Source organism: Borostomias antarcticus (assembly GCF_949987555.1).
Source record: "Borostomias antarcticus genome assembly, chromosome: 22".
Classification (NCBI taxonomy): Eukaryota; Metazoa; Chordata; class Actinopteri; order Stomiiformes; family Stomiidae; genus Borostomias; species Borostomias antarcticus.
The window spans coordinates 6,114,046-6,141,485 of record NC_140255.1 but is presented as its reverse complement, the minus strand read 5'-3'; the positions used below and the strand labels follow the sequence as shown (position 1 = coordinate 6,141,485).

The 27,440-nt window shown below is 46.2% G+C and overlaps 1 protein-coding gene across 1 annotated transcript in view; it reads right to left on the bottom strand.

Annotated features, from left to right (window-relative positions):
- doc2a (double C2-like domains, alpha) overlaps nt 1-27,440 on the bottom strand; it is a gene marked incomplete at both ends in the record, with an annotated part of 66,715 nt that overhangs the window by 12,721 nt on the left and 26,554 nt on the right. The window contains one exon of the mRNA XM_084456708.1: nt 8,445-8,623. Coding sequence (XP_084312834.1) covers nt 8,445-8,623 — 179 coding nt within the window. The remainder of the gene's footprint in view (nt 1-8,444; nt 8,624-27,440) is intronic.

The window sequence follows — 27,440 nt, the reverse complement described above, 5'->3', positions numbered from 1 at the left end:
CAGACATCTGGCTTAGATTAAACAAATACTGCCAGGTATGATAATGATCTGTATATATGTGCAGCCTACACTCCCCCCTTGAGTCACCCTATTACGATGAACACTTTTTAGAAAATCTCCATGAAGAGATCTGACATTATCTGGCCCAGGGTAATGTGCTGTTGGTGGGAGATTTAAATGAACAGGACAGAACAGGATGTGAGCCTGACACAGTGGATCCTGCTGGCAACAGCCACATCTTTGGACAGTCTTCTCTATACCTCACCCCCACAACCAACCACCGACACAAGCAAGACCATCTACACCTCATCTCCACCACCAGACACAACCAAGACCATCTACACCTCATCTCCACCACCACCACCACCAGACACAACCAAGACCATCTACACCTCATCTCCACCCCCACCACCACCAGACACAACCAAGACCATCTACACCTCACCACCACCACCACCACCACCAGACACAACCATGACCATCTACACCTCACCACCACCACCACCACCAGACACAACCAAGACCATCTACACCTCATCTCCACCACCAGACACAACCAAGACCATCTACACCTCATCTCCACCACCAGACACAACCAAGACCATCTACACCTCATCTCCACCACCAGACACAACCAAGACCATCTACACCTCATCTCCACCCCCACCACCACCAGACACAACCAAGACCATCTACACCTCACCACCACCACCACCACCACCAGACACAACCATGACCATCTACACCTCACCACCACCACCACCACCAGACACAACCAAGACCATCTACACCTCATCTCCACCACCAGACACAACCAAGACCATCTACACCTCACCACCACCACCACCACCACCAGACACAACCAAGACCATCTACACCTCACCACCACCACCACCACCACCAGACACAACCAAGACCATCTACACCTCATCTCCACCACCAGACACAACCAAGACCATCTACACCTCACCTCCACAACCACCACCAGACACAACCAAGACCATCTACACCTCATCTCCACCACCAGACACAACCAAGACCATCTACACCTCATCTCCACCACCAGACACAACTAAGACCATCTACACCTCACCACCACCACCACCACCACCAGACACAAGCAAGACCATCTACACCTCACCACCACCACCACCACCAGACACAACCAAGACCATCTACACCTCACCACCACCACCACCACCACCACCAGACACAACCAAGACCATCTACACCTCACCACCACTACCAGACACAACCAAGACCATCTACACCTCACCACCACCACCACCACCAGACACAACCAAGACCATCTAAACCTCATCTCCACCACCACCACCAGACACAACTAAGACCATCTACACCTCACCACCACCACCAGACACAAGCAAGACCATCTACACCTCATCTCCACCACCAGACACAAGCAAGACCATCTACACCTCATCTCCACCACCAGACACAAGCAAGACCATCTACACCTCATCTCCACCACCAGACACAACCAAGACCATCTACAGTGGGTCGTTCAGTGATCGAAGGGTCAGTGGTTCGAATCCCAGCTCTGACTGTCCACATGTCGAAGTGTCCTTGAGCAAGACACCTAACCCCAAATTGCTCCCAATGAGCAGGTTAGCACCTTGCATGGCAGCTACCGCCATTGGTGTGTGAATGTGTGTGTGAATGGGTGAATGAGAGGCCATTGTAAAGCGCTTTGAGTGCCGCTCAGGTGGAAAAGCGCTATATAAGTGCAGTCCATTTACCATTTACCATTTACACCTCATCTCCACCACCAGACACAAGCAAGACCATCTACACCTCATCTCCACCACCAGACACAAGCAAGACCATCTACACCTCATCTCCACCACCAGACACAACCAAGACCATCTATACCTCACCACCACCACCAGACACAACCAAGACCATATACACCTCATCTCCACCACCAGACACAAGCAAGACCATCTACACCTCATCTCCACCACCACCACCAGACACAACCAAGACCATCTACACCTCATCTCCACCACCAGACACAACCAAGACCATCTATACCTCACCACCACCACCAGACACAACCAAGACCATATACACCTCATCTCCACCACCAGACACAACCAAGACCATATACACCTCATCTCCACCACCAGACACAACCAAGACCATCTACACCTCACCACCACCACCAGACACAACCAAGACCATATACACCTCATCTCCACCACCAGACACAAGCAAGACCATCTACACCTCATCTCCACCACCACCACCAGACACAACCAAGACCATCTACACCTCATCTCCACCACCAGACACAACCAAGACCATCTACACCTCACCACCACCACCACCACCAGACACAACTAAGACCATCTACACCTCATCTCCACCACCACCACCAGACACAACCAAGACCATCTACACCTCACCACCACCACCAACACCACCACCACCACCAGACACAACCAAGACCATCTACACCTCATCTCCACCACCAGACACAACCAAGACCATCTACACCTCATCTCCACCACCAGACACAAGCAAGATCATCTACACCTCACCTCCACAACCAACCACTGACACAATTAAGACCACACTGAAAACCATCTGTACACAACAACATAACAGAACACGAGCCCTCCAGATTGCATATTTAAAAAATCTAGATAAATGGACTCCTGAAGGTGAAATTATATTTTAAAATATACTGTAACCCGAAATCACAGATCTAATTAATACCTTCCTCTCTGTACAGTTTCAACCAAACCAATTAAGCACGGCTGTTACAAAAATTGCTGCAAAGATTATATTACATTACAGTCATTTAGCTGACGCTTTTATCCAAAGCAACTTGCAATAAATGAATTTAACACAGGAAAAGCCAACATACTGTACTACTACTTGCCAGAACTCACAAGTGCATCTCCTTTCTAAAACAAGTGAATAAGAGCATAATCTAGTGCTGAAGGCAAAGTGCAAGAATAGCAAACTGAAACACCAAAATATAAAACTCAGCAGCCCTGAGCTGGGACAGGCCTTGCTTCAGCTTCAGTCTGCTTCTTCAATCAGGCTGCTTTCCTGATACCTGGAGCCGGGGGCTGATTTCCCCAGTGGAGATAAATTCGACCCTAACAACTACTGAGGCATCTGTGTGAGCAATAATCTAGGGAAGGTGTTTTGCAGCATTATGAATGCCTGGATGCTGGCCTTCCTTATGGAGCACAATGTCCTGAGTAAACAACTACTCACCCCACTACTGACCACGTTTACACCCTACAGACCCTAATTAATCATCACATACACCAAAAAACAAGGGTAATATGTGTGGTTCGTTTGTTCCATGTTAAGGGGTTGTCCAGGGCGGGACGCGAACCTGCTTGCAAGTCGGATGTGCGAATAACTATGTCAAGAGAGATTTCTTTATTGCCAGGGTCGTTAGTACATCCTTTATACTAGGGGAGTGAGTTTCACCAGCTACTCACTATCTCCTCCACCTCAGAGGACTACACTCACTCCACAAGGGTTTACGAGGACTCACCATTCACCATTCACCATTCACCATTACGAGGACTCACCATTCACTCTGTTACATTTGCATGTTTTATTGATTTTGAAAAGGCTTTTGATTTGTGATTTAATTTGATTTAGCTCCCCTGAATTTTAATCATCTCATAATATTGTAATCATAATCATCATATGGCATGATTGTTTTAGACAGCCGCGACACCAAGATGTAGCAATAATAAACTGCTCAATAGTAATATCAGATGCGACCACTAGATGTAGCCATACTGAAACTGATCTGTCAAGATTTATAGATCAGGGAAGAATTTTTACAGCTCACTTATCTGGCCCCCGGGTGATTACTGTTTTTTTGCTTCCCTCTGGAATATGTAGGGGTGGGTCGTATGCCCACCTCCCTTGTTCTCTGTAAAGCACATTGTGTTGCCTCTGGGTATGAAATGCGCTATACAAATAAAGCTTTGATTGATTGATTGATAGATGCTGAGGCAAGCAGTTTAAGGCTGCTGGAATAGCCTACGCTCTCTCCTGACTGCTTAAATACCCCGATTTCCTCCTGTTAAATTCCCGAATTTCCTCCTTTTCCCCCCTTGATCTGTCAAAAGATTGAATTTATTGATTTATTGATTTACAGACTGTAGTCTGGACTACAAACACAGTCTATGCTTGCCCATGTACCGGTAGTGTTCCCAATTTCCTCCTTTCTCCCTACCCCCCCCCCCTTGCCGGATATAATGGTGTATCAAAGGGACATATTTGGGCATAGGTTGGTGCTGAGTCGACATATTAGACACCATTGGATGTGTGCCAAAGTAGGGATGAGGTTTGGAAAGTGGGTTGTGGCAAAAGTAGAGGCGGGGATTACGGCAGGCTATATAAGACATTGCACAGATGACAGAGTTGTTGTATCGTCGAGGGGGCCCCCCGTGGACCAACCGGTTTTTGATGCTGTTTTCATTGAAGGAGCAATAAAGACCTGCTACATCGGACTCGGTTTTCTTCATGTGCCTTTATTAGTTGGACTTAGAATTATTTTGGACTTAGAACTATTTTGGACTTAGAATTATTTTGGAAATTGACCAAGGATATAGCGAATTATTTTACTGAACAGATTCTATTTGGCAACAGGGATTATATTATGAAATTCTCCAAATTGGTGTAGAGGGTAAAGTTCATCACATCATTAAGTCAATGTATGTCAGCAATAAGTTAAAATTGGCATTGAAACTACAGATCTCTTCACTCAAGGGACAGTGTAATCCTCCCAATCGCCCTTCATGGCAGTGAGGTTTGGGGTCCACTCAGTCATCATGACTACACTAGATGTGACAAGCATCCCATAGGCCCTGCATTGCAGAATACTGTAGGTCGATATTAAACATGAAAAAAACACCAACCAATACATGCAAGGCAGAATTAGGTCATTATAATCATATCATTATTAACATAAATGTTGGTTGCATCTCAAAGATTGCATCTTGAGATTTCAAGCACTACAAACCCAAGAACTTAACTCCCAAAAGAGTCCCTTCTGTCAGCTGGTCCTGAGACTTACTGATCACATAACACCCAATACTGTTCAACCTCAACCTCACTGCTTTACAACCACTAATCAGAGTCAACCAAATTATTAAATTACGTAACAAAAGACGCCTATCTGGAACATTGAACGATGCACTTCCTCCTGGTAATAGAGACAGAGATGCACTTCCTCCTGGTAATAGAGACAGAGATGCACTTCCTCCTGGTAATAGAGACAGAGATGCACTTCCTCCTGGTAATAGAGACAGAGATGCACTTCCTCCTGGTAATAGAGACAGAGATGCACTTCCTCCTGGTAATAGAGACAGAGATGCACTTCCTCCTGGTAATAGAGACAGAGATGCACTTCCTCCTGGTAATAGAGACAGAGATGCACTTCCTCCTGGTAATAGAGACAGAGATGCACTTCCTCCTGGTAATAGAGACAGAGATGCACTTCCTCCTGGTAATAGAGACAGAGATGCACTTCCTCCTGGTAATAGAGACAGAGATGCACTTCCTCCTGGTAATAGAGACAGAGATGCACTTCCTCCTGGTAATAGAGACAGAGATGCACTTCCTCCTGGTAATAGAGACAGAGATGCACTTCCTCCTGGTAATAGAGACAGAGATGCACTTCCTCCTGGTAATAAACTCATTGAAATAAGGAACATCTACTTTCACAAGTTCAACTGTGTAATTCCAGACTTCAAAGAGTAATTCCAGACTTCAAAGAGCTAAATGACCTCAAAGCTAAAAATCCTCCTAGGAGAAGGAGACAGGGCATGTATGGCTGCCCAATACACATCAGCATGCCTCAACCTGAGGGGAAGTGAGTGACCCAGACACTCGCATATTCACTCACAGCACATATATATTCACACACACACAGACACATATATATATCTGTATACATTTTTATACATATGTATTCATTTGTATTTATTTGTATGCATATATATGTATATTATTCATAATGTTAATGTTATAACAGTATTTACACACACGCACGCACACACACACACACACACACACACGCTTATCTACTGTACACACACATAGACAAACACATCTGTTACTGTGTTAATGCTCATTTACTATGCAAAGCTTTACTGATAAGTACTATTGCTTATTGTTATTTCTATTATTTATTCATTTATTTTATCTACATAAATTTGAATGTACCAAATGTTTTGGCAACACAGATCAGTTTGTCACAAATAATAAATCAAACTGAATTAAACTAAACTGAGAAGAGAGGAAGAGGGGAGAGAGAGAATATAGAAGAGAGAGAGAGAGAAGATAGAGGATAGAGAGAATATAGTGGAGAGAGAGAAAATAGAGAGAGAGAGAGAGAAGATAGAGGAGAGAGAGAGAAGATAGAGGAGAGAAAGAAGATAGAGGAGAGAGAGAAGAGAGAGAGAAGATAGAGGAGAGAGAGAAGATAGAGGAGAGAGAGAAGATAGAGAGAGAGAGAGAAGATAGAGAGAGAGAGAAGAGAGAGAGAGAGAGAGGTGAGAGAGAAGATAGAGGAGAGAGAGAAGAGAGAGAGAAGAGAGAGGTGAGAGAGAGAATATAGAGGAGAGAGAGAATATAGAGGAGAGAGAAAATAGAGGAGAGAGAGAAGAGAGAGAAGATAGAGAGAAGATAGAGGAGAGAGAATATAGAAGAAAGAGAGAGAAGATAGAGGAGAGAGAGAATATAGAGGAGAGAGAGAGAAGATAGAGGAGAGAGAGAAGATAGAGGAGAGAGAGAGGGAGAAGAGAGAGAGAGAGAAGATAGAGGAGAGAGAATATAGAAGAAAGAGAGAGAAGATAGAGGAGAGAGAGAAGATAGAGGAGAGAAAGAAGATAGAGGAGAGAGAGAAGATAGAGGAGAGAGAGAAGATAGAGGAGAGAGAGAGAAGATAGAGGAGAGAGAGAAGATAGTGGAGAGAGAGAGGGAGGAGAGAGGGAGGGAGGAGAGAGGGGTGAAGGTAGTGGTTGAGGGGGAGAGAGGAGGGAGAGAAGAGGGAGAGAGGAGAGAAGAGGGAGGAGAGAGGGGTGAAGGTAGTGGTTGAGGGGGAGAGAGGAGGGAGAGAGGAGGGAGAGAGGAGAGAAGAGGGAGGAGAGAGGGGTGAAGGTAGTGGTTGAGGGGGAGAGAACACACATGTAGATGAAGGGAAGATGACTATTTGTACGCTATGTTTGTTTTTGAGGTTAAAATAGCTGATGGTTTGGCATGTTTATTCTAGAAATGGTGTTCTAGAAAAGTTGAGGGAGTGTGTGTGTGTGTGTGTTTGTGTGTGTGTGTGTGTGTGTGTGTGTGTGTACGTATATGTGTGTGTGTGTGTGTGTACGTATATGTGTGTGTGTGTTGGTATGTGTGTGTGTTTGTGTGTGTGTGTGTGTGTGTGTACGTGTATGTGTGTTTTGGTATGTGTGTGTGTGTGTGTGTGTCACGCCATGTTTTTATCCCTCAAGGCCATCAAAGGCATTCAGCATAGATACAAAGGGGCGATTTATCTGATTTCTGTCAGCATGTATCAGTCACAGTGGAACAAGTCCACCCCGCACCCTTATGGCGCTTACACACACACACGCACGCGCACGCACGCACGCACGCACACACACAGAGACACACACACACACACACACACACACACACACACACAGAGACACACACACACACAACACACCCCTTTGTGCTTTACACAGATCCCATCATCCTGTAACCCGCGACCTACGCCAAGGACTCATGGGAAATGAGGTCTCTTTAGTGGTGAAGATAATGCCAAGGGCGTAAGTATTTATTAAATTCCTTCAGGTCTTACAAGGTCATGTTGCTACAGTGATGGATGTATTGCATTCAAGCATTGCGTTCCCCGCGGTTCTGAAACGCTCTATGGAGTCTAGTGGTTCTATCTGTCAGCGCCAGGCTGCGTTCGGGTCGACTCTCGGCATCCATCATGTGGATCAGAGACACTACGAGCTAGCACAGAGAACGCGTCATGCCTGAGTGGTCACGTTGGTCTTGGTGTCGGTTGTATTGATTTAAAAAAGGGGGGAAAAGGAGGGAATAAAAGAGAAAAGAGGCAATCTCTCGGAAGTCAGATCTGCGAGAAACCATGTAGAAAAACCATGTTTTTTTGATGGATCCTTCATCTCCATGGATGTTCTCCTGTGCAACACAGCCTGGCGAGAGGAACCCTGAATTGACCTGGATTCTGCAGGTTCTGAGATGCTCAGCATATTGGAGGCTACATTGTTTCAAACTGGGTTCTAAGGTGGCCTCTGTGGGAGAACTCTCCAGAAAACTGGTAGAACATTTTATTGGTGAAATGACCTTAAAACAAAAAGGGTTTAAACTGAAGGTTTCCCCTCACGGTTCTAGGTTGAACCATATAAATGTTTTCTCACGTTTTGACGTAGGGGTCGGAGAAGCCGTTTACGTCCATGGCGGCCAGGTGTGCGCAGCGACGGACCCCCACACACAGCCCCTCGCCCTTCACGTCTCCCTCACTGGGCGGGGGCTGGTACTGCAGGGACAGCAACAGACGACCCCTCTCCTCCAAACTGCGCTGCTGCTCATCCTCCCACTGAGAGAAGAGAGAGAGGGAGAGAGAAAGACAGAAGGAGAGAGAGGGAGAGACAGAAAGAGAGAGAGGGAGAGAGACAGAAAGAGAGAGGGAGGGAGAGAGAAAGGGAGAGGGAGAGAGACAGAAAGAGAGAGAGGGAAAGACAAAGAGAGACACAGAGAAAGGGAGAGAGACAGAGAGAGAGAAAGAGAGACAGAGAGAAAGAGAGACAGAAAGAGAGAGAGGGAAAGACAAAGAGAGACACAGAGAAAGGGAGAGAGACCGAGAGAGAGAAAGAGAGAGACAGAGAGAAAGAGAGACAGAAAGAGAGAGAGAAAGAGAGAGAGACAGAAAGAGAGAGAGAGAGAGAAAGAGAGAGACAGAGAGGGATAGACAGAGACATAGAGGGAGAGAAAGGGATAGAGAGGGAACATGAAGACTCAAGAGGAGAGAAAGGGACAGACATGAGAGAGACTGTAAGCAAGAACACAACAGCGAGACAGAGATGGAACAGCTCATGTGAGTCTGATCTGCTGAGCTCTGCTCCTCAGGTTTGAGCGTCTGAGGTTTGACCTCCGACCCCCTGCTGAGGCCAGTACTGAATCATTTAAACAGCATTTGTACTACTGGCTAATGATTCTGGCCCAAGCCTTTTGATCCATATAAGCGGTTGATCACTGTAACCGTGATATATAAGCGGTTTCCATTGTTATTGAAATAGGGTGATATTCTGGTCTAGATATGACTAGTCATGGTATGACTTGAATTGGCCCAAATCAGGCTCGTCCAGGTTATCACTGTAGTTGTAATATGGTGATATTCTGGTCCAGATCTGACTAGTCATGATATGACTTCAGTTAGCCCCAATCGGGTCCGTCCGTGCTTGCTGGGCTCATTCACGAACGAAGTTAAGAATTTATTAGGAAGCAATTTCTTCTTAACCTCCACTCCCACTCACATGAGGGAACTGAACAGAATCTACGAACACGGAAGAGCAGTATTAATAGGCTAAGAACTATGGACCTCATTCCTGAACGGAGTTAAGGGGAAGTTAAGAAGAAATTTCTTCTTAACTCCACTTACGAAGTTCCCGGGACAATTCTGGCATTCCTGAATGTTTTCTTATCTCGCATTTGTTCTTATCTAAGAACAGGATTTAAGAACGCAGAAATGCAGTCGTAGGTAGGCCAGATTGGAGTGCGCCCGTTCGCAAGGGCTGAATTTATGAGAAATCCGAGGTGATTGCGTTCACATCAATTCTACAGACATCCTAGGCTTGAAAAAAGAATAATAATAAATACGAGAATATTTGTATCATTTCCAATTACATTTCACATTTGATTCTACGAGATATCGTGGTGTCCTAAAATAAATAAAAGCACTACACAAACACAGCAAATGACAGTGAATGAATAAATAAGCACTAAACTCAGTAGCTATACTCAGACTCAGCACATTCTATAGTCGTCAGAATGGACACATCTACATTATGTAAATAAACATGTGGTTATGCATAACTAAAATATATCATATGCCTACATAATATGGATAGGGCATATCAGGATCCACAAGTAGCCTACTCATGCATTTAACTAAACTGTACACTTTAATCATCTTCTCTCAGCACATCCCATCCCTTTCATGTAGGCTATATATTTTGCATTTTGTATTAAAAGTCCATATACCATCTTGTTTTCTATTGTTATTTTCTATAGTTTTTTTCCACCATGCTTAAGCTTAGTGTGCACGTTATAAGAGCCAGCGGAGAAACATCTCACTGCTCATTTTACTGGTACATTGCATGTGACGAATAAAACGTTGAATTTGCACGTGACCTTGAACATCATGTCAATTGGGAACGTCTCAACTTTTTCCGCGCTGTCTGGGGATTCTGTGTGCACACGACCCTGTAGTAAGGAGCTGGCGGGGCGTTTATGTATGCAAAACTTGAAAATCTCTCCTAATGGTTACATGTGTTTTACCGTATCCCTCTAATCAGAATGGATTCCTTTTATAATAAGAATGTATTATTCTTATTATAAAAGGATAATTACAAATTATAAAAAATTTAAATTATATAGGCCTAGCACCTTTCACAGAACCCAAGGTCGTTGCCTCCTACTTTACCAGGCTTTATATATCAAGCAATTTGAGCTGCAGTCCATGTCTGAAATAAATAAAGTTTAATTAAGTTTAACATCATTACCATGATTATTCTGCAACCATCCCACATCTGCATGCACATACAGTATGAGATAGTGTAGTTCATCCCCATCAAATGTGTGCAACTACCCCGGATCATCATATACCATAGTCTGCATTAACCAATAGCTGGGTGTGATTGGATGTGATTGCCACTTGGATACACCTGTTGTCTGTCATCACACACACGAGCAACGGCGAATTGGTGCGTTGGGTTGCAGGCCACCACGGGCTGGCCATTAAGGCCTAGCCTGCTTGTGAATCCTCTGTATACATTGGTGCATATCCTGTTATGCACTGTGTGTATATTTAGATGTGTATACAGATGCAGGTTGCCCTGCAACTGGCATGTTGTTTTAATATCTGTGTTGCTTCTATGGCTCAGTGTGCTACTAACCCTTTTCTGTCTCCCCTCTCTCTAGTGCCTCTCTCTCTCCCTCCTATCTTCTAACCAGGTCCAGTGGATGCCCCACTGTCACCTGCAGACCACCCTGAGTCCGATAGATACCCCCGTGTCTGCTGTGGATGTCCAGTACAGCCAGTAACCCTGTCCTCCTCTCTAGTGTCTCTCCCTCTAATACTCTTAACCCCCCCCCCCCCATCCTCACCAAAAAGGCCACCTTATGGCTCCTGGAAAGGCCCTCTGCCTCCTCGTGACTAGCTTCCCACTCTGTGTTGTCAGCTGTCCCTGTCCAGCCAACCCCACCCCTTTTTTACCTTTGGCTCTCTGCTTTCTGTTTCCCCACCTCTGCTTTGTGAGATTCTCTATGAGCCTGTTCTGTTAAGTGCTTACTGTGCTTTGTTATATGATTCACTTAAAGGAGTAGTAAAGGGAAAATGCATGTTTAGCCCTGTTTTAAGGTTACTTATGATCATATACAATGGTTCAGATCAAAACGTTGACAAAACTAGCACTTTTGAGAAAGTCTGATAATTGCTCTACCACCGTTTTGGTCATTTAAAAAAATCTCAGTCCAACACAGTCCATAAAATGCCCAGGTGCCCACATCAGCCTCCCAGTGGGGGTGACCCTAGATGTATCCTCTCTTAGTATGTGCTCAGCAGACCCCGAAGGGCCCACCTCTGACTCCAAATCACAGGCCATTTTAGACCCTGACGCACATGATCCAGTGGGGCTACCAGGGGAAGCAGTACCCCCCAGCGGAGTGGAAGGTGGGGACAGGGCCCCGAGAGCCCCTGAGGGGCCTTCCAAGGGAAAAGTGTAACCCCTGGTAAAGTGTAACGCCGCAGTCTATCATAATAGTCTGGAGTGGGGGATCATCTTCATAAAGGCTACTAAGCTGGTAGGTCACCCCTACCTCGTCATCCCTGCTGGTAGGTCACCCCTACCTCGTCATCCCTGTCCATTCCTCGTTGCACCAGGTAGGGCCCCTTCCAGTGGGGGGCTAGTTTACGGCGGCTCTCTGTGGGATCATTTAACCACACCACATCCCCCACCTCAGGGCCGGCCCGAGGCATAGGCGAAATAGGCGGTCGCCTAGGGCGCCAAATGGCCAAGGGGCGCCTGGCCAAGGAGCACCAAAAAAAAAAAAAAAAAAAAAATTTTTTATTTTTATTAAAATAATTTCATTCCGTAATCCCTACTGTCTCTATTACGCTTCGCAATGCGGTGCGGCACCTCCGCCCAGCGCCGGGCGCCTCCCCCGTTAACAAATCGCGCAGCAGCCCCCCCCCCCCCCCCCCGTCAACAAAACGAAACTGAAGGTGTTCCATAATCTCGCATAGAGCTGCTGAAATGCTAGGGCCGGCCCTGCCCCACCTCGTAGGGCTCGTGTCTCATCCTGGTGTCTGGCTTTCGCTCGCCACACGGTTGTTCTCTCTGGTCTGGCTGAAGGCTTACCACTCGTTGCTTCGGGTGCCGCCATGTTTGTTTAGCGAGCGGCAGGTACACGAACCAATCAGGGGCTGCTTTCCACTGGGGGGCGGGACAGCAGTTAAAATGCAGTCCCTGATTGGCCCGGTATGGTCTGGATTTTGGGATAATCGCTCTTGAGGAGGTGAAGGCCAGACCATTTTGTGTTAGTGAAACAAAATGTGAGCTCACGAGAACGGGATGGTCGTACCAGGCTAGACAGGGGTGCCCCCCACGCCGACAGTACTTAAGTCACTGTCCAGATTCATGTGTCTGTGTCTGCCACTTCAGCGGGAGTGCTGGGGGGGGGGGTTGTTAACTGCACACACAGCACTCAAGTCATTGTCTATGTCCGTTTGAGTACCTGCGTTTGCCACTGTGTTTGGAGGGTGAGTGGCTTCAGGGTCATTACAGTCATTACATTACATTACAGTCCGCTGTCTCTGTCTCTGGTCTGCGGGACAGAGCATCCGCGTTTGTGTGGGTGGCCCCGCTCTCACCCCGTCGTATGGGTCCAGCTCTAGGGCCCAGCGACTGAGACGCCCGTGCCTGTCGTTCTCGATGGCCACTCTCCGTAGCCCCACCAGTGGTCGGTGATCTGTCACGATGGTGAATGGGAGAAGGCCTAGGTAATGTCTAAAATTGCAGACAGCCCACACCATCGCCCACAACTCCCTGTCATACGTAGACCATTTTTGCCCTGCCTTGGTGAGTGTGTGACTAGCGTAGGCGACCACCTTCTCCATCCCATCTGTTTCCTGAGCCAACACAGCCCCAACAGCGAAGAGTGAGGCGTCTGTATAGCGAAGAGTGAGGCGTCTGTATATAGCGAAGAGTGAGGCGTCTGTATAGCGAAGAGTGAAGCGTCTGTATAGCGAAGAGTGAGGCATCTGGATATAGCGTGAACCGTTTAGTGAAGTCTGGGTGTCTCACGACCGGCTCAGAACAGAGGGAAGCCTGGAAAACTCAAAGGCCCCCTGGCACTCTGCTGTCCATTGAAATGGCATCTCCTTCTCTGTGAGGTGAGTGAGGGGGGTGGCCCGCTTGGCTTGATTCATCCTTTACGAATCTCCTGTAGTAAGAGCAGAGCCCCAGGAAGGCCTGTACCTCCGTAGAAGACCGTGGGACAGGACAGGTTTTTACCTTCTCAGTGTTCCGAGGATCAGGGCTGAGCCCCGCAGCAGAGATCACAGGGCCTAAGAAAACCACGTGGTCCCGGGCTAGCTGGCAGCCCCGCCGCACCGATCCGGGTGCAGACCTCCCCCAGAGCAGAGAGGTGTTCCTCGAATGACTTACTGTATATGAGAATATCATCCAAATAAACCATGCAGATGTGCCACGGCAGTCCTTTCAACACCATCTCCATGACTCGCTGAAAGGTCGCGGGTGCATTGGTGAGGCCCATGGGCATGGATTTGAACTGGTAGTGGCCCTGGCCGGTGGAGAACGCTGTTTTTCATGGTCCTCTGGCGCAACCTCCACCTGCCAGTAGCCGTCCGAAAAGTCCAGTGTGCTGAACCAGGTGGCCCCCGCGAGGGCGTCCAGCGTGTCGTCCACATGGTGGACGCGTGTCACAGTGGGTGAGTCCTTTGTGGTCACAGAGTTGAGGGCCCTGTAGTCCACGCAGAACCTCCACGTGTCATTCTTCTTTCTGACAAGCACCACAGGAGAGGACCATGGGCTACAGCTCTCCTCAATGATGCTGTCGTCCAGCAGGCGCTGCACCTGTCTCCCCATTTCCTTCCGTTTTTCAGGGGAAGTGCGGTAGGCCCGTCTTTATTGGGGGGTGGTCACCGGTGTGGATCAGGTTGGGGTTCCCAGCTCCCCCTCGGCCGGTGCAGACCACTAACCCTCTCCAGTAAGCTCTGCAGTTGCTGCCTCTGTGCAGGAGACAACGTACCGTCCGGCACGTCTGGTAGTAAGGCAGCCACCTGTGAGGACTCAGAGACTTCTGCGAGAGTGAGCAAGTCACATTCGCTAACATGATGGACCACCCCCAGGCGGTTCCCGGAGTGCAGCTTCAGCTCCTCCCCGGTCGGGTTGAGCACCCGCGCTACAGTGCACTGTCCACTGGCGCCACTGTCCGAGCGACGACCAGTCCTAGAGTGTCTCGTACCTCCGACTCCACATAAGAACCTCACGCCGCGCCCTGGCTCATGATACTCTGCAGTGTGCGTCCCCCGTAAGCCGCCGCCATCCCGTTGGTGCGGCGAGAAGTCAGCGGCGGCGTCCCGGGTCCCTCACTCTCTCGGAGACCATTCTCTGGTGCCGTATCCTCCCTACAGTCTGCGCTGCGGAGAACGGCCCCTCATGCGCTCGTCCCTCTGGAAGTCAGAACTTCCACCGCCTGAACTTCTCCCCCTCTATCGCGGCCTTGTCATAGTTCGGAAACGCCTCTGCCACGAGTCTGCAGTATAGACCTCCAAACTCTCATTCACCTTGCGGGGACGTGCCGAGATGCATGTTTGGAAGTACAGGAGAAACTGCTTCTGTCCAAACGCCTCGTTCAGCCTCTCTTTCATTCGTTCATAGCACATTGTACATCTGGAGGGAAACTGTCCCACAGCATGAAAGCTGCCCCATCGAGCCTGGTGGGGAGAATATTAACCAGAGTCTCTCTGTAGCTCGTGGCTCTCTCACCTCTTGTCTGTGTGCGCACAGCAGCTTTGATCCATGGAGCAAACGGTTTCTGACCAACACCACTAAATGGCGGTGGCAGCTCAACTTTAATTTTAAAGTCACTCACAGAACCGTGGAAAAACTCCTCCTCCATATCGGTTGTGCTCTGTTTTCATCCGTGAAAACATAACGCCAGCTAAAGTTCGCGCTCTCTCACGAGTACAACTAGCTTGCTACTTAGCTCGTCCAGTCAACTAGCTAGAAAGTTTAGTAATTGTTCCAGAGATAGAAAAAAAAAACACAAAGCAAACACTCCAGTTACCGCTGTCGGGCTTATCTCTTCTATAACACTATTTAAGAACTTGTAAACGTGAGATTGGGTCTGGGAGCGCAGCCCATTTATTAGCTGGACACCACTCAACAAAATCCCGCTGTACTTGAGCCAACGTCGTCTCCCTCTGACGTCACAACACAAGCTAGGCGTTACTAACAGAACCCAGAGTGCATAAACAAATCCTGAGTCTACACTAACTCAGAGCGGGGAGAGCCATGAAGGCACGTTTGCATTTCACATGAAAGCAATCTGTTCGTGGACTACAAGAACGCATCATTGATACCTTTGACTGCGCATGTTTTTTTCAAAGATGGCGCTGTCCTATATGGCTTCACTTTAGATTTCGAATCCTGGGGACCTGGTAGACTCGGACGAGTGGGCCAAGGAAGTGCATTCATAGGTCAATTGCATTGAGAGTAACAGGGCGTTATCTGTAGGATATCACCCTGGACCAGGTCTAGGGCTGCCGTAGCCTACGCAGTGTTTTTGCGCCGGCGCCCCAGCCTGATTGGACCAGTCGCCTCATCAATGCCACACGAGCTGTTAACTTCTTGCGCAGTGACTCGAGGTGTCGGCGGAACGTGAGCGACCTGTCCAATGTCACACCGAGATAGGTTGGTTCTGCGCTGTATGGTGGGAGTGTTCTGTCAATGTGCACTTGGAGCTCATGTTTGGCATCCTTGTTAAAGCAATACATAGCGTTTTCTCAGTTTTTCTCGGAACTGCGCCCCCACAGGCTCTGCGAGTAAGTGCACTGTCGTACTGTCGTAACGTTATCAGATTGTCTTTTTCCTTTTCTGGCTTCCTCCGTGATGTTTCGCTTCGGTTTTCTCACCTCCGCCATGATATCCATAGATGCTGGAATAGTTAGCTACTACTGTGTTGTTTAAGCACAACGTTGCGCATGCGCACTTCGACTGAATGCTGATGAGTTTTAAAAGGTAATAAATGTCAATGTATTATCTTTCTGAGTAGACTGTTTGGACGATTCAGCTTACTTTTAGTAAATCTAATTGGAGAATTAGCACCAGACATGTTTGTGTAAAGGTCCAAATATCGTGATGTATTGCTTTAAGGTGGAAGGCTGCTGACACCGTCTTTGCCTCGCTGAGCTGCAATCTCCATTTCCGGATGTAGGCTATGCCACTAGTGTCCTGGCTCAGGGTCTCCTCCACGGCCTGCCAGTCTCCAGCTGAGTACACCAGCGCAAGGTCGTCCGTGTAGGCGTACTTCCTGGAGACTGTGATGGGCAGGTCGTAGGTGTAAATGTTATAAAGGAGGGGGGCCAGGACAGATCCCTGGAGAACGCAGTTTTTAAGGCTGCGTGCACACTATGGGTATTTTTAAAATGCGCTGCGTATAGCTTATATTCCATTCAGCGCTATGGGAAAAGATCAAAATGTGGGCGGATATTGAAATGCGCTGCACATTAAAGCTGTGCGCTGGCCAGAGAGGATTCTTGGGCCCAGTCCCAATGTACACCCCTTGCAGACTCACAGACTTAAGGCCGCGCTCCCGCGAAGTCCGTGAGGGCTTAGGGGTGTCCCAATGTCAAATCGGCAAGTGCATGAGGGCTCTCTGGCAGACATTTTGAGCCCTTTATGCCCCCTTACCGTAAGTCTGCACTTCTGCAGACTTCGCCTAAGGGAATTACCCACAGTTCATATCGTTGTGACGTGAAACACGGGGTTACCTGAAGAACAGCCAATAAACAAGCACGGACAGATCAACCAACCCTAATGTTCACATTACAAAACAAAATATGTTTTCATGTTTTCAGCTGGACTTGCTTATCTGCACAAGTAGCCTTATAATTATTTTGGTTTCATTATTTGGAAGTATGGGTTATTAACCCCGTGGGTTTGTATTATAGGATTTGTTTAATAATATGTAGGCTATGGTTATAAATTACATCGATTTCTGTTGCTCTAAATCATATGATTTCCCAGTTAAAAGCAGTATGACATTAATCACCCACTTCGGTGCAGTGTTCTTTGAATTGAGATATCCAACATGAATATGGAAAGAGTTGTGAGGTGCAGGAATGTGTATACATAATATATTATCATTCTTAAGTAAATACTTTTGGATTCATCACAAACAAGAATGACAGGCAGTAATGTAGTTCGCATATCACCACAAAATGAAATGATGAAGTTGAACAGGCATGTTTTGAGGGTAACACAGAGTTTCGGATAATGTAAAGGGGATTTGACTCAGCCCAAAATTTATTTACATGAAGGCCTACAAGAAAAACATGTAAAATTGAAAATTTGATAAAAAGCCCCACACCCACAATAGTAAGAATTATGTTTTCACGTCAATGTAATGTGATGTTGCAAGTGCTGTCTCATTCCTTTTTATACCACTTCGAGCCCTTGCAGCCTCTCACACTCAACCACTTTACCAGGTGACGTCAATAAGTCTATGAGGGCTCAGGGCTTGAGGGTTTAGGGGGGACATTGAGACTGGGCCCTCAAGTTGAAAATAGTTCAACTTTTTGAGAAATCCCCTATGACGTGGAGCGTATTTATATCAGACGACCAATCATGACGGTGGAGGGATAGCAGCCACGGAGGATGTCGTGAACCCATAATCCAGTCCCACCAACTCTCTCCTCTTCAGCCTCTAAAATAGGCAGCCATAGCAATCTTTCTACTTTTTGACATGACAATAAAAGCCAAAAAGTTGCGAAGTGCAAGTAAATATGGTAACAGTTGGTTACAAGATAAAACGTAAGGTAGCCTACAATGCAGACCCGTTTCCAGAATTAAATGCCAGGGGGGGCATTCAATATGTTAGGGGGGGCACACACAAATTGTTTGGGTGCTTTTAAGCCTGTTTTAAGTCGTTTTTCAGCCAGATTTAGAGGGATATCTCATTTCTCATTGTTATTCTAAGTTCTCACCGACACCTACCTCTGTGTGTTTTTGACATAAGTCTATATCTATCTGTCTGTCTGTCTGTCTGTCTACCTTACCATTACCATATATTTGGAATGTCTCCTCCCTGCTCTGAATTCATAAAAACTGTCAAAATAAGTTGATTGCTGTTATATGGAGAATATGCAAAAACATTTTTGTAAAACCTTTTTAAATAAAAATAACACTAAACGTATCAAGTCCATCATAAGTGATTCAAAGTACTGTACATGCAAAAGGGCATCCCTGTTGAGCAAACAAATAAACTAGTTTTCCCCAAAAGAAAATTGCAGCTTATGAAACTAGCATCTTCAGCCTGACGAGTCACTTAACCAGCCAACTCTCCTCTCCAGATAGGTGGGGTGACCTGAGAACCTAAACCCTGGGTGGATAATTGTCTTGGTAAAGTTAAAACACATTAAAAACGATTGTAATTACTAAAATGTTTTTATCAAGACAACTAAGCCCTGGCGTCTGGTGGGTCCTAGAACCGGGTAAGTCAGGACCAGCGAAGCACGCACGCAGCGTGCACAATTTTGGGAGGGATGCGCTTTCAAAGCTTTCAAAGCATGCCCTGATGGGAGGTTTCACAGCACCAGAAGGGCGCTGAGCAGTGGCATTTTTATATGTAAAAAAACATACAGAAACAACCAAGCTTTTAGGGACACACTAAATAAACTACAGAGCCATTATATGACAACAATGGCCAAGCACCACTTAGAGAAATGACAGAATGATAAAATACACCCCCTTAGGGCACAGCACTCAATAATCTACTCCCTCACTAATCAGTGTTTAGGCTACTAGCCTACTAGGCCTTAGCCCACCGCTCCAGGAAGCAAAGTTAACGCTCTGCCGATTAAATCTAGGCAAAGCAAAACGCACAGCCATAACAACTGGTAATTAATCACAAAAGACCTACCTTATATCGTAACCCAAACTCGTTTAATCCACTTAATTTTGTAATCAACTTTCAACAAATAGCCTAGTCAAGATCTCGGTTTTCAATGTTCATTGATGCTGCCAGTAGCTAAAGTGGGTAACGTGATTGACCAATAGGTGATGTGAATGAAGGGACAGTCATGACAAGTTGTTGCATCATTTTATCTGGCCTACAATGTTAAGTGAATAACAAGCTAGTAAGACCGGTGTCAACGGACCGTAACGTGGACTGTATTTTCATGAGGACTGTAGGGGGTGACGGAGCACTACCAAAACGCTAAACACGGATGAAAATGAAGCGATATGGCAGAATACAAGACGCATTTGAGTCAAAAACAGTCTGAAAGTCGATTTTCGTGCCTTCTTTCACTAAAAGAAAACGCACAAATCAAGTTTTATTTGGATTTGTATGGGTAAGCCAAGGAGCAATCGCCACTACTTCTGAATCTTCTGACATCCATTAATAATTCATCCCATGTATGCAAGTTTTTGCAGTAGTATGGTGTTAACATTACCAAAAATGGCCGCGCGGCACGGAATGAATGACCTGCCCTACTCTGCCTGGGATTGGCTAATATGGTGCCTTCCTTGGTTGAGATTGGTCAGGTTTTAGTGGTCAGTTCGATTGGTTAAAGTATATCAGGGTAAGCCAATCAAATGCAGAATATCCCGGGGTCATTCCATCATCACAGAGATTTAGTCATGGATGTATTAATAGAACTGGATACAGCCACTCCATTCACTGACCGCTATCAACAATGAAGCCCTATTGAACCGCGCCATCTTGGCAAATTTGTAGTCATTTGACCATTTCCGGTGACTTTTGTACTTGCGCAGTTGTGCTTTTCTGGCCTTCCGGTGACTTTTGTACTTGCGCAGTTGTACTTCTGTCCTACGCGCGTCCACGGTCAACGTTGGCACCGCTTCTAGCTATCGAATGGCCGACTGGTGTAAGATGGATAGCCTAACGTTAGAGAGATAAATGTAGGCTATGGTTATGTTAATAAAGCTAACAATGATGTTGTAACATGCATGCAGCACTGCCGATCTGAACGATTGATTCATTATTACCATGGATCGGTATTGGGATTGATCAAGGGCGAATGTGAAATAGCAGCCACGAACTCAGCGGGTTATCCGAGATGCGGTAGCAGCGGCCAAAGCTTCTGCTGGCGGGGAGTGAAGCTCTTCAACTCGCCGGTCACTGGCTCCCTCCCTACTAACACAGTGGGTTGCAGCAACGTTGCACATAAGTTGTACTTAGGTAAGTTGCAACGTTACCATCAGGTGATGTTGTGACAACGTCCATCTAAGGTCGAAAATAACTTTACCCTAGTCTAATTAGACTTTTCTGCAACGTTGCAGAAACATTTGCAATATGGGTCCCTGCAACGTCATTAAATAAACGTTGCAGTGACGTTGGATTAAAGTCCTATTAGGCTAGCATTAGGATTGCTATCGGGCTATCCCGTGACGTCACTGCTTGCTGGTTCACAGTTAAAGTAGGCAGGATTCTTTGCCAAACTGCTCCTGTCTTTTTTAATTTTTTTAAATTTTCGCTTATATCCTTCATATTGTACTGTATGTTGAGGTTAATAACGCATCTTAGAAATGTTATTGATTGTATATTTCCCTGTTTGTTATAAATTGAATGCTTTTTCATTAATTAAAAAAAAGTCTAACTTTTCGGTGTCGACCAAGATATCATTTTTCAAAAGACGTGTCGAGAAAACCCATTCATTCTCTCGGCATTATGGAACGCTTCCACTAGGGGGCGATGAGATTACTTTCCCTCCCTATAGATGGGTTCGCCGCCTACGTCACAGCAGAGCGAGCACGCAGCCTCTCGGTAAAAAGGAACGAGCGAACGAGGAACGAACTCGCTAGCTACTCGTTTCATGTAGCTAATTATGCCTCAAAGCTGCTGTGCTGTGAACTGTACAAACAGAAAAGGACAAGATGATGGCCTCAGATTCTTCAGCATCCCCTCGAGATGTCACCCTTTTCAGAGGAACCGCCGAAAGCTGTGGTTTAAAGCCATAAAGAGAACAGATTGGGGACCAACAACACCACAGTGTGGTGCGCACTTCATCTCTGGTAAGTTATACCAGTTACCTCAGGGTTTTTTTCCTCATCAAATTACATTGATTTGACTGTTGGTTTAGCTATTTATTTGTTTACTTACCGGTAATAATTTAAGTAAACAGAGGTAACTCATAACCTGCACGCTAAACTAAGTTCAGGAATTGGAAGCCTAATGATAGCTAGCTAACGTTAGCTAATGCTAGCTAGCACGCTACCACGCTACCACGCAATCTAAAATGGCCGCTGGACTGAGGGAAATGTGAATATGTGTTTGTTCGACTGCTGAATTTGAGACTCACATTGGGAGCTCGCTCGTGTCAGGCTTTCTAAGGCCATCACGAATCTTAGGCTAATTTTACATAGGCAAAGGTGAAGGCGAAGCCAAGATAATGCTTTATATATTTTCCATTTGTCTGGAAAGTGGGAGACTGAGAACAATGCCACCCACGAGGTAAGCGGGTTACCATGGACAATAGCGTTATAGCTCGAAACAAAGATGGAGGCAGCTTTGTTTGCCACATCTGTAGTATCGGTGTGTATTGTTGGAGTTCGAGTCAAAAACAGGCGTTCCTGTTAAAACTGCGAGTAGTAACGCGTGATTCACAGGCCTTATACATTTATTCTGTGCACTGCAGTGGCTAATGCCTAAACTAGCTTCATGTTTCCCACACGATTGATTGATGATTGACCGCCATTGACCGCATCTGTCCTGGGCCGGCAGAGAATCAAAAAAAAAGAATAGAATAGTGGCGTGTCACTAATTACTTATCGGCTGTAATGACTTGTTGAATTGTTGTTTTAGTCGCTTCTTCCCCTCTGCCTACTTTCCCATAGGGTCCTTGTGTGTTTATAAACTTAATATTTTTTTGTTTATTGGGCAGACTATTGCAGTGTGGAGTTTCTGGGGGAGGACACTGTCGGTTGTCCCAGTATCCTGGCTCTCCAAAAAGGATGGGGTAAGAACATGTTTGTGTGTTTGGTGTGCTACTTTTCAATTGTACAGGGAAGCGGCTACTAATGGTTTCACTCACAGTTGCAGATGTGTTCCTGGCCAATGAATGAGTCAGCCAACGGATAAAGAGCTGTGTGGAACCTAACCCTGGCTGGGCGCTCCACAGAGTCCGGGTTTTCCCAAAGTCCACAACTGGTACTGTTTGCATTTTAAGCTATTAAAAAATACTGATGGGGGTGGGGGGAAGATCATGACTCATTATTCTGAGGAAAAAAGGATGGCTGAAATGTATTGATTATGGTACTTTATGCACACAGATCATTACGAAGGTGCCAGGCTCATGGCAAAAGTCTTTGAGCAGCAGTCGTCAATGGACGAGTGCCAAGACGTTCGAAAGAGACGGCGCAACACACGCTATCACTCCAGTGACGAAGGTAATATACTAAAGTGCATTCAACAGTCCCAAAAGAGTAGTACTTTTGAAATCGAGTAATCTGAGCTAATTTACTGATATTCCACTACATATTCCAAGCCCCGGGCAGCCATTGGTCCCCACTATGCAGGCCAAAGACCAGGTGCCAGGTGCCGGAGTTGAAAGGCCTCTGCCAGCGGTCCAGTACAATCCACGTGTGCTGTACAATCCAGGTATGCATGTTTGTGTTGAAATGAAATGTCTATGCCTACTGCACACTGATAGTTGGACTATTTTTTATTTATTTTGAATACCATTTTACTCATCTTGCAGATTTTCCAAGCTTGTCCCATGTGGGCGAGCGGGGCCCAGGCCCCATGTATAGCACCCCAGCCAGATCATACAGCACCCAGCCAGACCAGGTAAGAGTGGCATGTACTGCTGTGGTGTCTACCTGTCTTGTCTTTATTTAGTTTCCCTCCAAATGCCAGAAGCCAAAGCCAACACCATAAAGTTTCCTGCTAATCCCTTTAGGTTTTCAGTTAGCTCTGTGATTGGCTTTTTTAGATTGAATACCATTTACTCATCTTGCAGATTTTCCGAGCTCATCCCCTGTGAGCGAAAACCATGCGAGCCCAGGCTTCATGTATAGCACCCCAGCCAGACCAGGTAAGAGTGGCATGTACTGCTGTGGTGTTTTGATGTCTACCTGTTAATGTCTTAATTTATTTTCCTTCAAATGCCAGAAGCCAAAGCATGCTGCCAACACCATACAGTTTCCTGCTCATCCCTTTCCTTTATCCCTTTTGTTTTTCAGTTAGGTCTGTGATGCCGTCGCCCAATAAAACGGCTCCAGCACCATTGACTCCATGTACCCCTCTACCTAATCGATGCTGCTCTGCAGATGCTGGTATGGGACTACTTCATGTTGCATGCAGGGATATATTTTGAGTTTCATTTAGTTTTATGTCAATGTACTTATAGCCACATCTGTGTTTATCTAGATTTCCAGAGGTCTGTACATCAGCAGTTCTCAGAGATGCGGGAGCAACTCCGTGAGCTTGCACGGACTGTGAGGGAACTGGCCCAGAGCACGCGGCCTGTGGAGTCTGGAGCCCAGGGAGAAGTGCTGGATGTACTGAACCCTGCCCAAACGGACGAGGAGCTGCAGGTCTGTGAGGCCAGGTTGAAGGACCGGGAACATCAGAGGAAGATGGTGAGTGTCTGCAGGGCGGAACTTTGTCTTATTTTTGCAGTGCAGGTAAGGGTACAGTAAATGACTGTCTTTGTTTTGCAGACACAATACCTAGGTGCCATTGGTGGCAGAGACTTGGCGGACACAGTCCGGCGGGTGCTGTCAGCTGTAGCCACACATGCGGTGTGGAGCGCCTACAGTGTGCACGGGAAGAAGGGGAAGAAGCCACTGAAGAGTATGACACTCTTCAATGTTCTAACACGTAAGAAATGGTTCATATTTTGAATATTTTTTAATACATCGTCTTTGTTCCATGACCGATGTGAATTGAAACCATTACCTTTCTTGATAACTTAAAGGTGCAGTGATGGTCTCCATGCCAAAGGCTATGATGGCGTAGGTGGCCGCCCAGCTGCAGGAGACATTGAAACATGCCCCTGCTAAATGCAGAAGGGTAAGTGATGTCTTTTTTTTTGGTTTCTCCTACCCAGTGACACTGCATGGTTCCAAAGATTGTGTACCACTTTTTTGTGCATGTATGTGCGTTGTGTATTTACGGCCATTTCATTGTGTCTTTAGGTATCTGCAGAAGTCCGCCTGAGCACAGCCCATCCAAGAACAGTCCATCTGAGCACTCCCCAGCATTCTGATGAGGAAGACTTCCCTTCCTAGCTGCCCCCAAGCCCATCTGACGCCCACCCGCAGCCCATCTGAGCACAGCCCCCCCCCCCCATCTGAGCACAGCCTGCCTTTTTTTTTTGTAAATAACTTTTTTTGTAAATAACTTTTTGTATTTTTTTTTTAAAATCCTTTTTGTTTTTAAACTTGTTTATCATGTTGCAGGCCAGACATTGTGTACTTTTTTAATAAAATAAATTGTTCTTGACTGAATGGTGTTGTGTCATAACTTTTGTACCATAATTTTGCTTGCTGCATTGACTATGACATTAATAGGCTCCTTGCACAAGCTCCACTACTTCCTGACACTCTACAGGCGTATTTCTTTCCTGTCCTATACTAGTGGATGGAAGTGATTGATCAGGTGTGCTGCACACCGGATTCATCGCTATTGCTATCCAATAGTATAGGACGGTTTTGTAATGCAAATTATAAATGTAGCCAACGGAAGTGTAGACCACGTTGCAGCAATATACATCGAAATCATCGCGGAAATCACAACGTTGTGTACACATTGCAGGCACGTTGCAGACACGTTGGCCCTGCACGTTGCAGCAACTTGTGTGCAGATACCGCGTTTGCGTTGCATGCACGTTTAACTTGACGTTGAGTGGACCATACAAAAGTCTAAATTGCACGTTTCTGCAACATTGCTGCAACCTGATTGTGTTAGTAGGGCTGGAGGAATTTAGCCTGGCTGCAATAACGTTATCGCGAACGGAATGAATACCATCTACTAGCAAACTAAACATGATCAGTTATATTTAACCTGTTAAAACTAAGATGCCTGGATGAAAAAATAATTTCTCCAATGGATATATTTTACAAAAACAGGTTAATATACAAGCCGGTTTTCATTGCTAAATCAAAGCGGGGAGAGCCGGGAACGTGCGTGGACGTGCGTCGGACAGAAAAGCACAACTGCGCAAGTACAAAAGTCACCGGAAATAGCAAAATGACTACAAATCTAGCCAAGATGGCGCGGTTCAATAGGCCTTCACTTTAGATTTCAGATCCTGGGGGCTTGGATTTAGTACGTCTTTCGCGTTTCGTTCAGGGCGGGCCCAGCTGATTCAGTGGGCGGGCCTGGCCCCCAAATGCCCGCCCTTGGAGACGGGACTGCTACAATGTATCGAACTTGGGTAGAGTCAAGAATGTTGTTATACACTTCGCGAGAGCCGCATCTCTTTATCACACAAAATCCGCTCTGGGTAACTTATCCGCTAGATACAATATCCGCAGTGTGCACACAGCCTAAGGCGTCGCAACCTGCTTCGCTGTCCGCTTCCTTATATTGTCACTTTACTCTCCCCAGAGAGATGGGCTCAGATAGGGGAGTAGTGTCCACTCTCTTGCATTTGTAAAAAGCAGCTAAGGAGGATAGTGATTTGTAGCCTAAATCTTCTTTAAAGCCTCTTCTCCCAGGCCTTCAACTCAGGTTGAGCTGGACACCCGATGGCCCCTGTATTGTATTTTATATTGTTTATTGTGTATGGTGTGTGATGTTTTGTGGTGTTCTGTTGTGTGCTGTGTGTTTTGTTGCTCTGGAGCTGTACAGCACTTTGGTCAACCTGGGTTGTTTTAAATGTGCTTTATAAATATAATTTGAGTTGAGTTGAGTAAGGATCTGACAGGTTGACTGAAATAACATGTCCCTACAGTAAAAGTATACTTACTGTTAAATATATTCTAGCAGTCACACCAAAAGACATCTCAACGAGTAGAGCCACTCGTGGTCTCAGAATTATATCCAGCCTATCAGATCACAGGAGGGGGGCAGTGTGGGAAGCACGGGAACATATGTGGTTACAGGCTAGACGAATCGGCTCCATCCTGACTTAATAATACATATACATGCTCAGCACACACACACACACACACACACACACACACACACATATACACATACATATACAGCCCCCGCCCCAACACCACCCACACACACACACACACATACACACACACATACATTTACAGCCCCCCCCCCCCAACCACACACACACACACGCGCCGGCTCAGAAAGGTCAAGAGAACTGTGGGAACAGGAAACTGAATGAATTATGAGCTATGATGGCTAACGGGATTACAGTGAGAGAGAGCCTGTTGTTACAGTACACTTTTACATTACTTTACATTACTGTCATTTACAGCAGCTGACGCTTTTATCCAAAGCGACGTACAATAATTGCATTTAATGTAGGTAGTCAGTGTGCTACTACTCACCAGAACTCACCAGTGCATCTCTTTTCTAAACAAGTGACAGCATAATCTAGTGCTAAAGCCAGAGTGCATGAATAGCAAAAGATAGATAGATAGATAGATAGATAGATAGATAGATAGATAGATAGATAGATAGATAGATAGATAGATAGATAGATAGATAGATAGATAGATAGATAGATCAATCTTTACAGCTCACCTAATTTGGCCACTGGGTGAACTGTTTTTTGTTTCCCTCTGGAATATGTAGGGGTGGGACCTATGCCCACTCCTATGGGACCCATGCCCACTCCTATGGGACCCATGCCCACTCCTATGGGACCCATGCCCACTCCTATGGGACCTATGCCCACTCCTATGGGACCTATACCCACTCCTATGGGACCTATACCCACTCCTATGGGA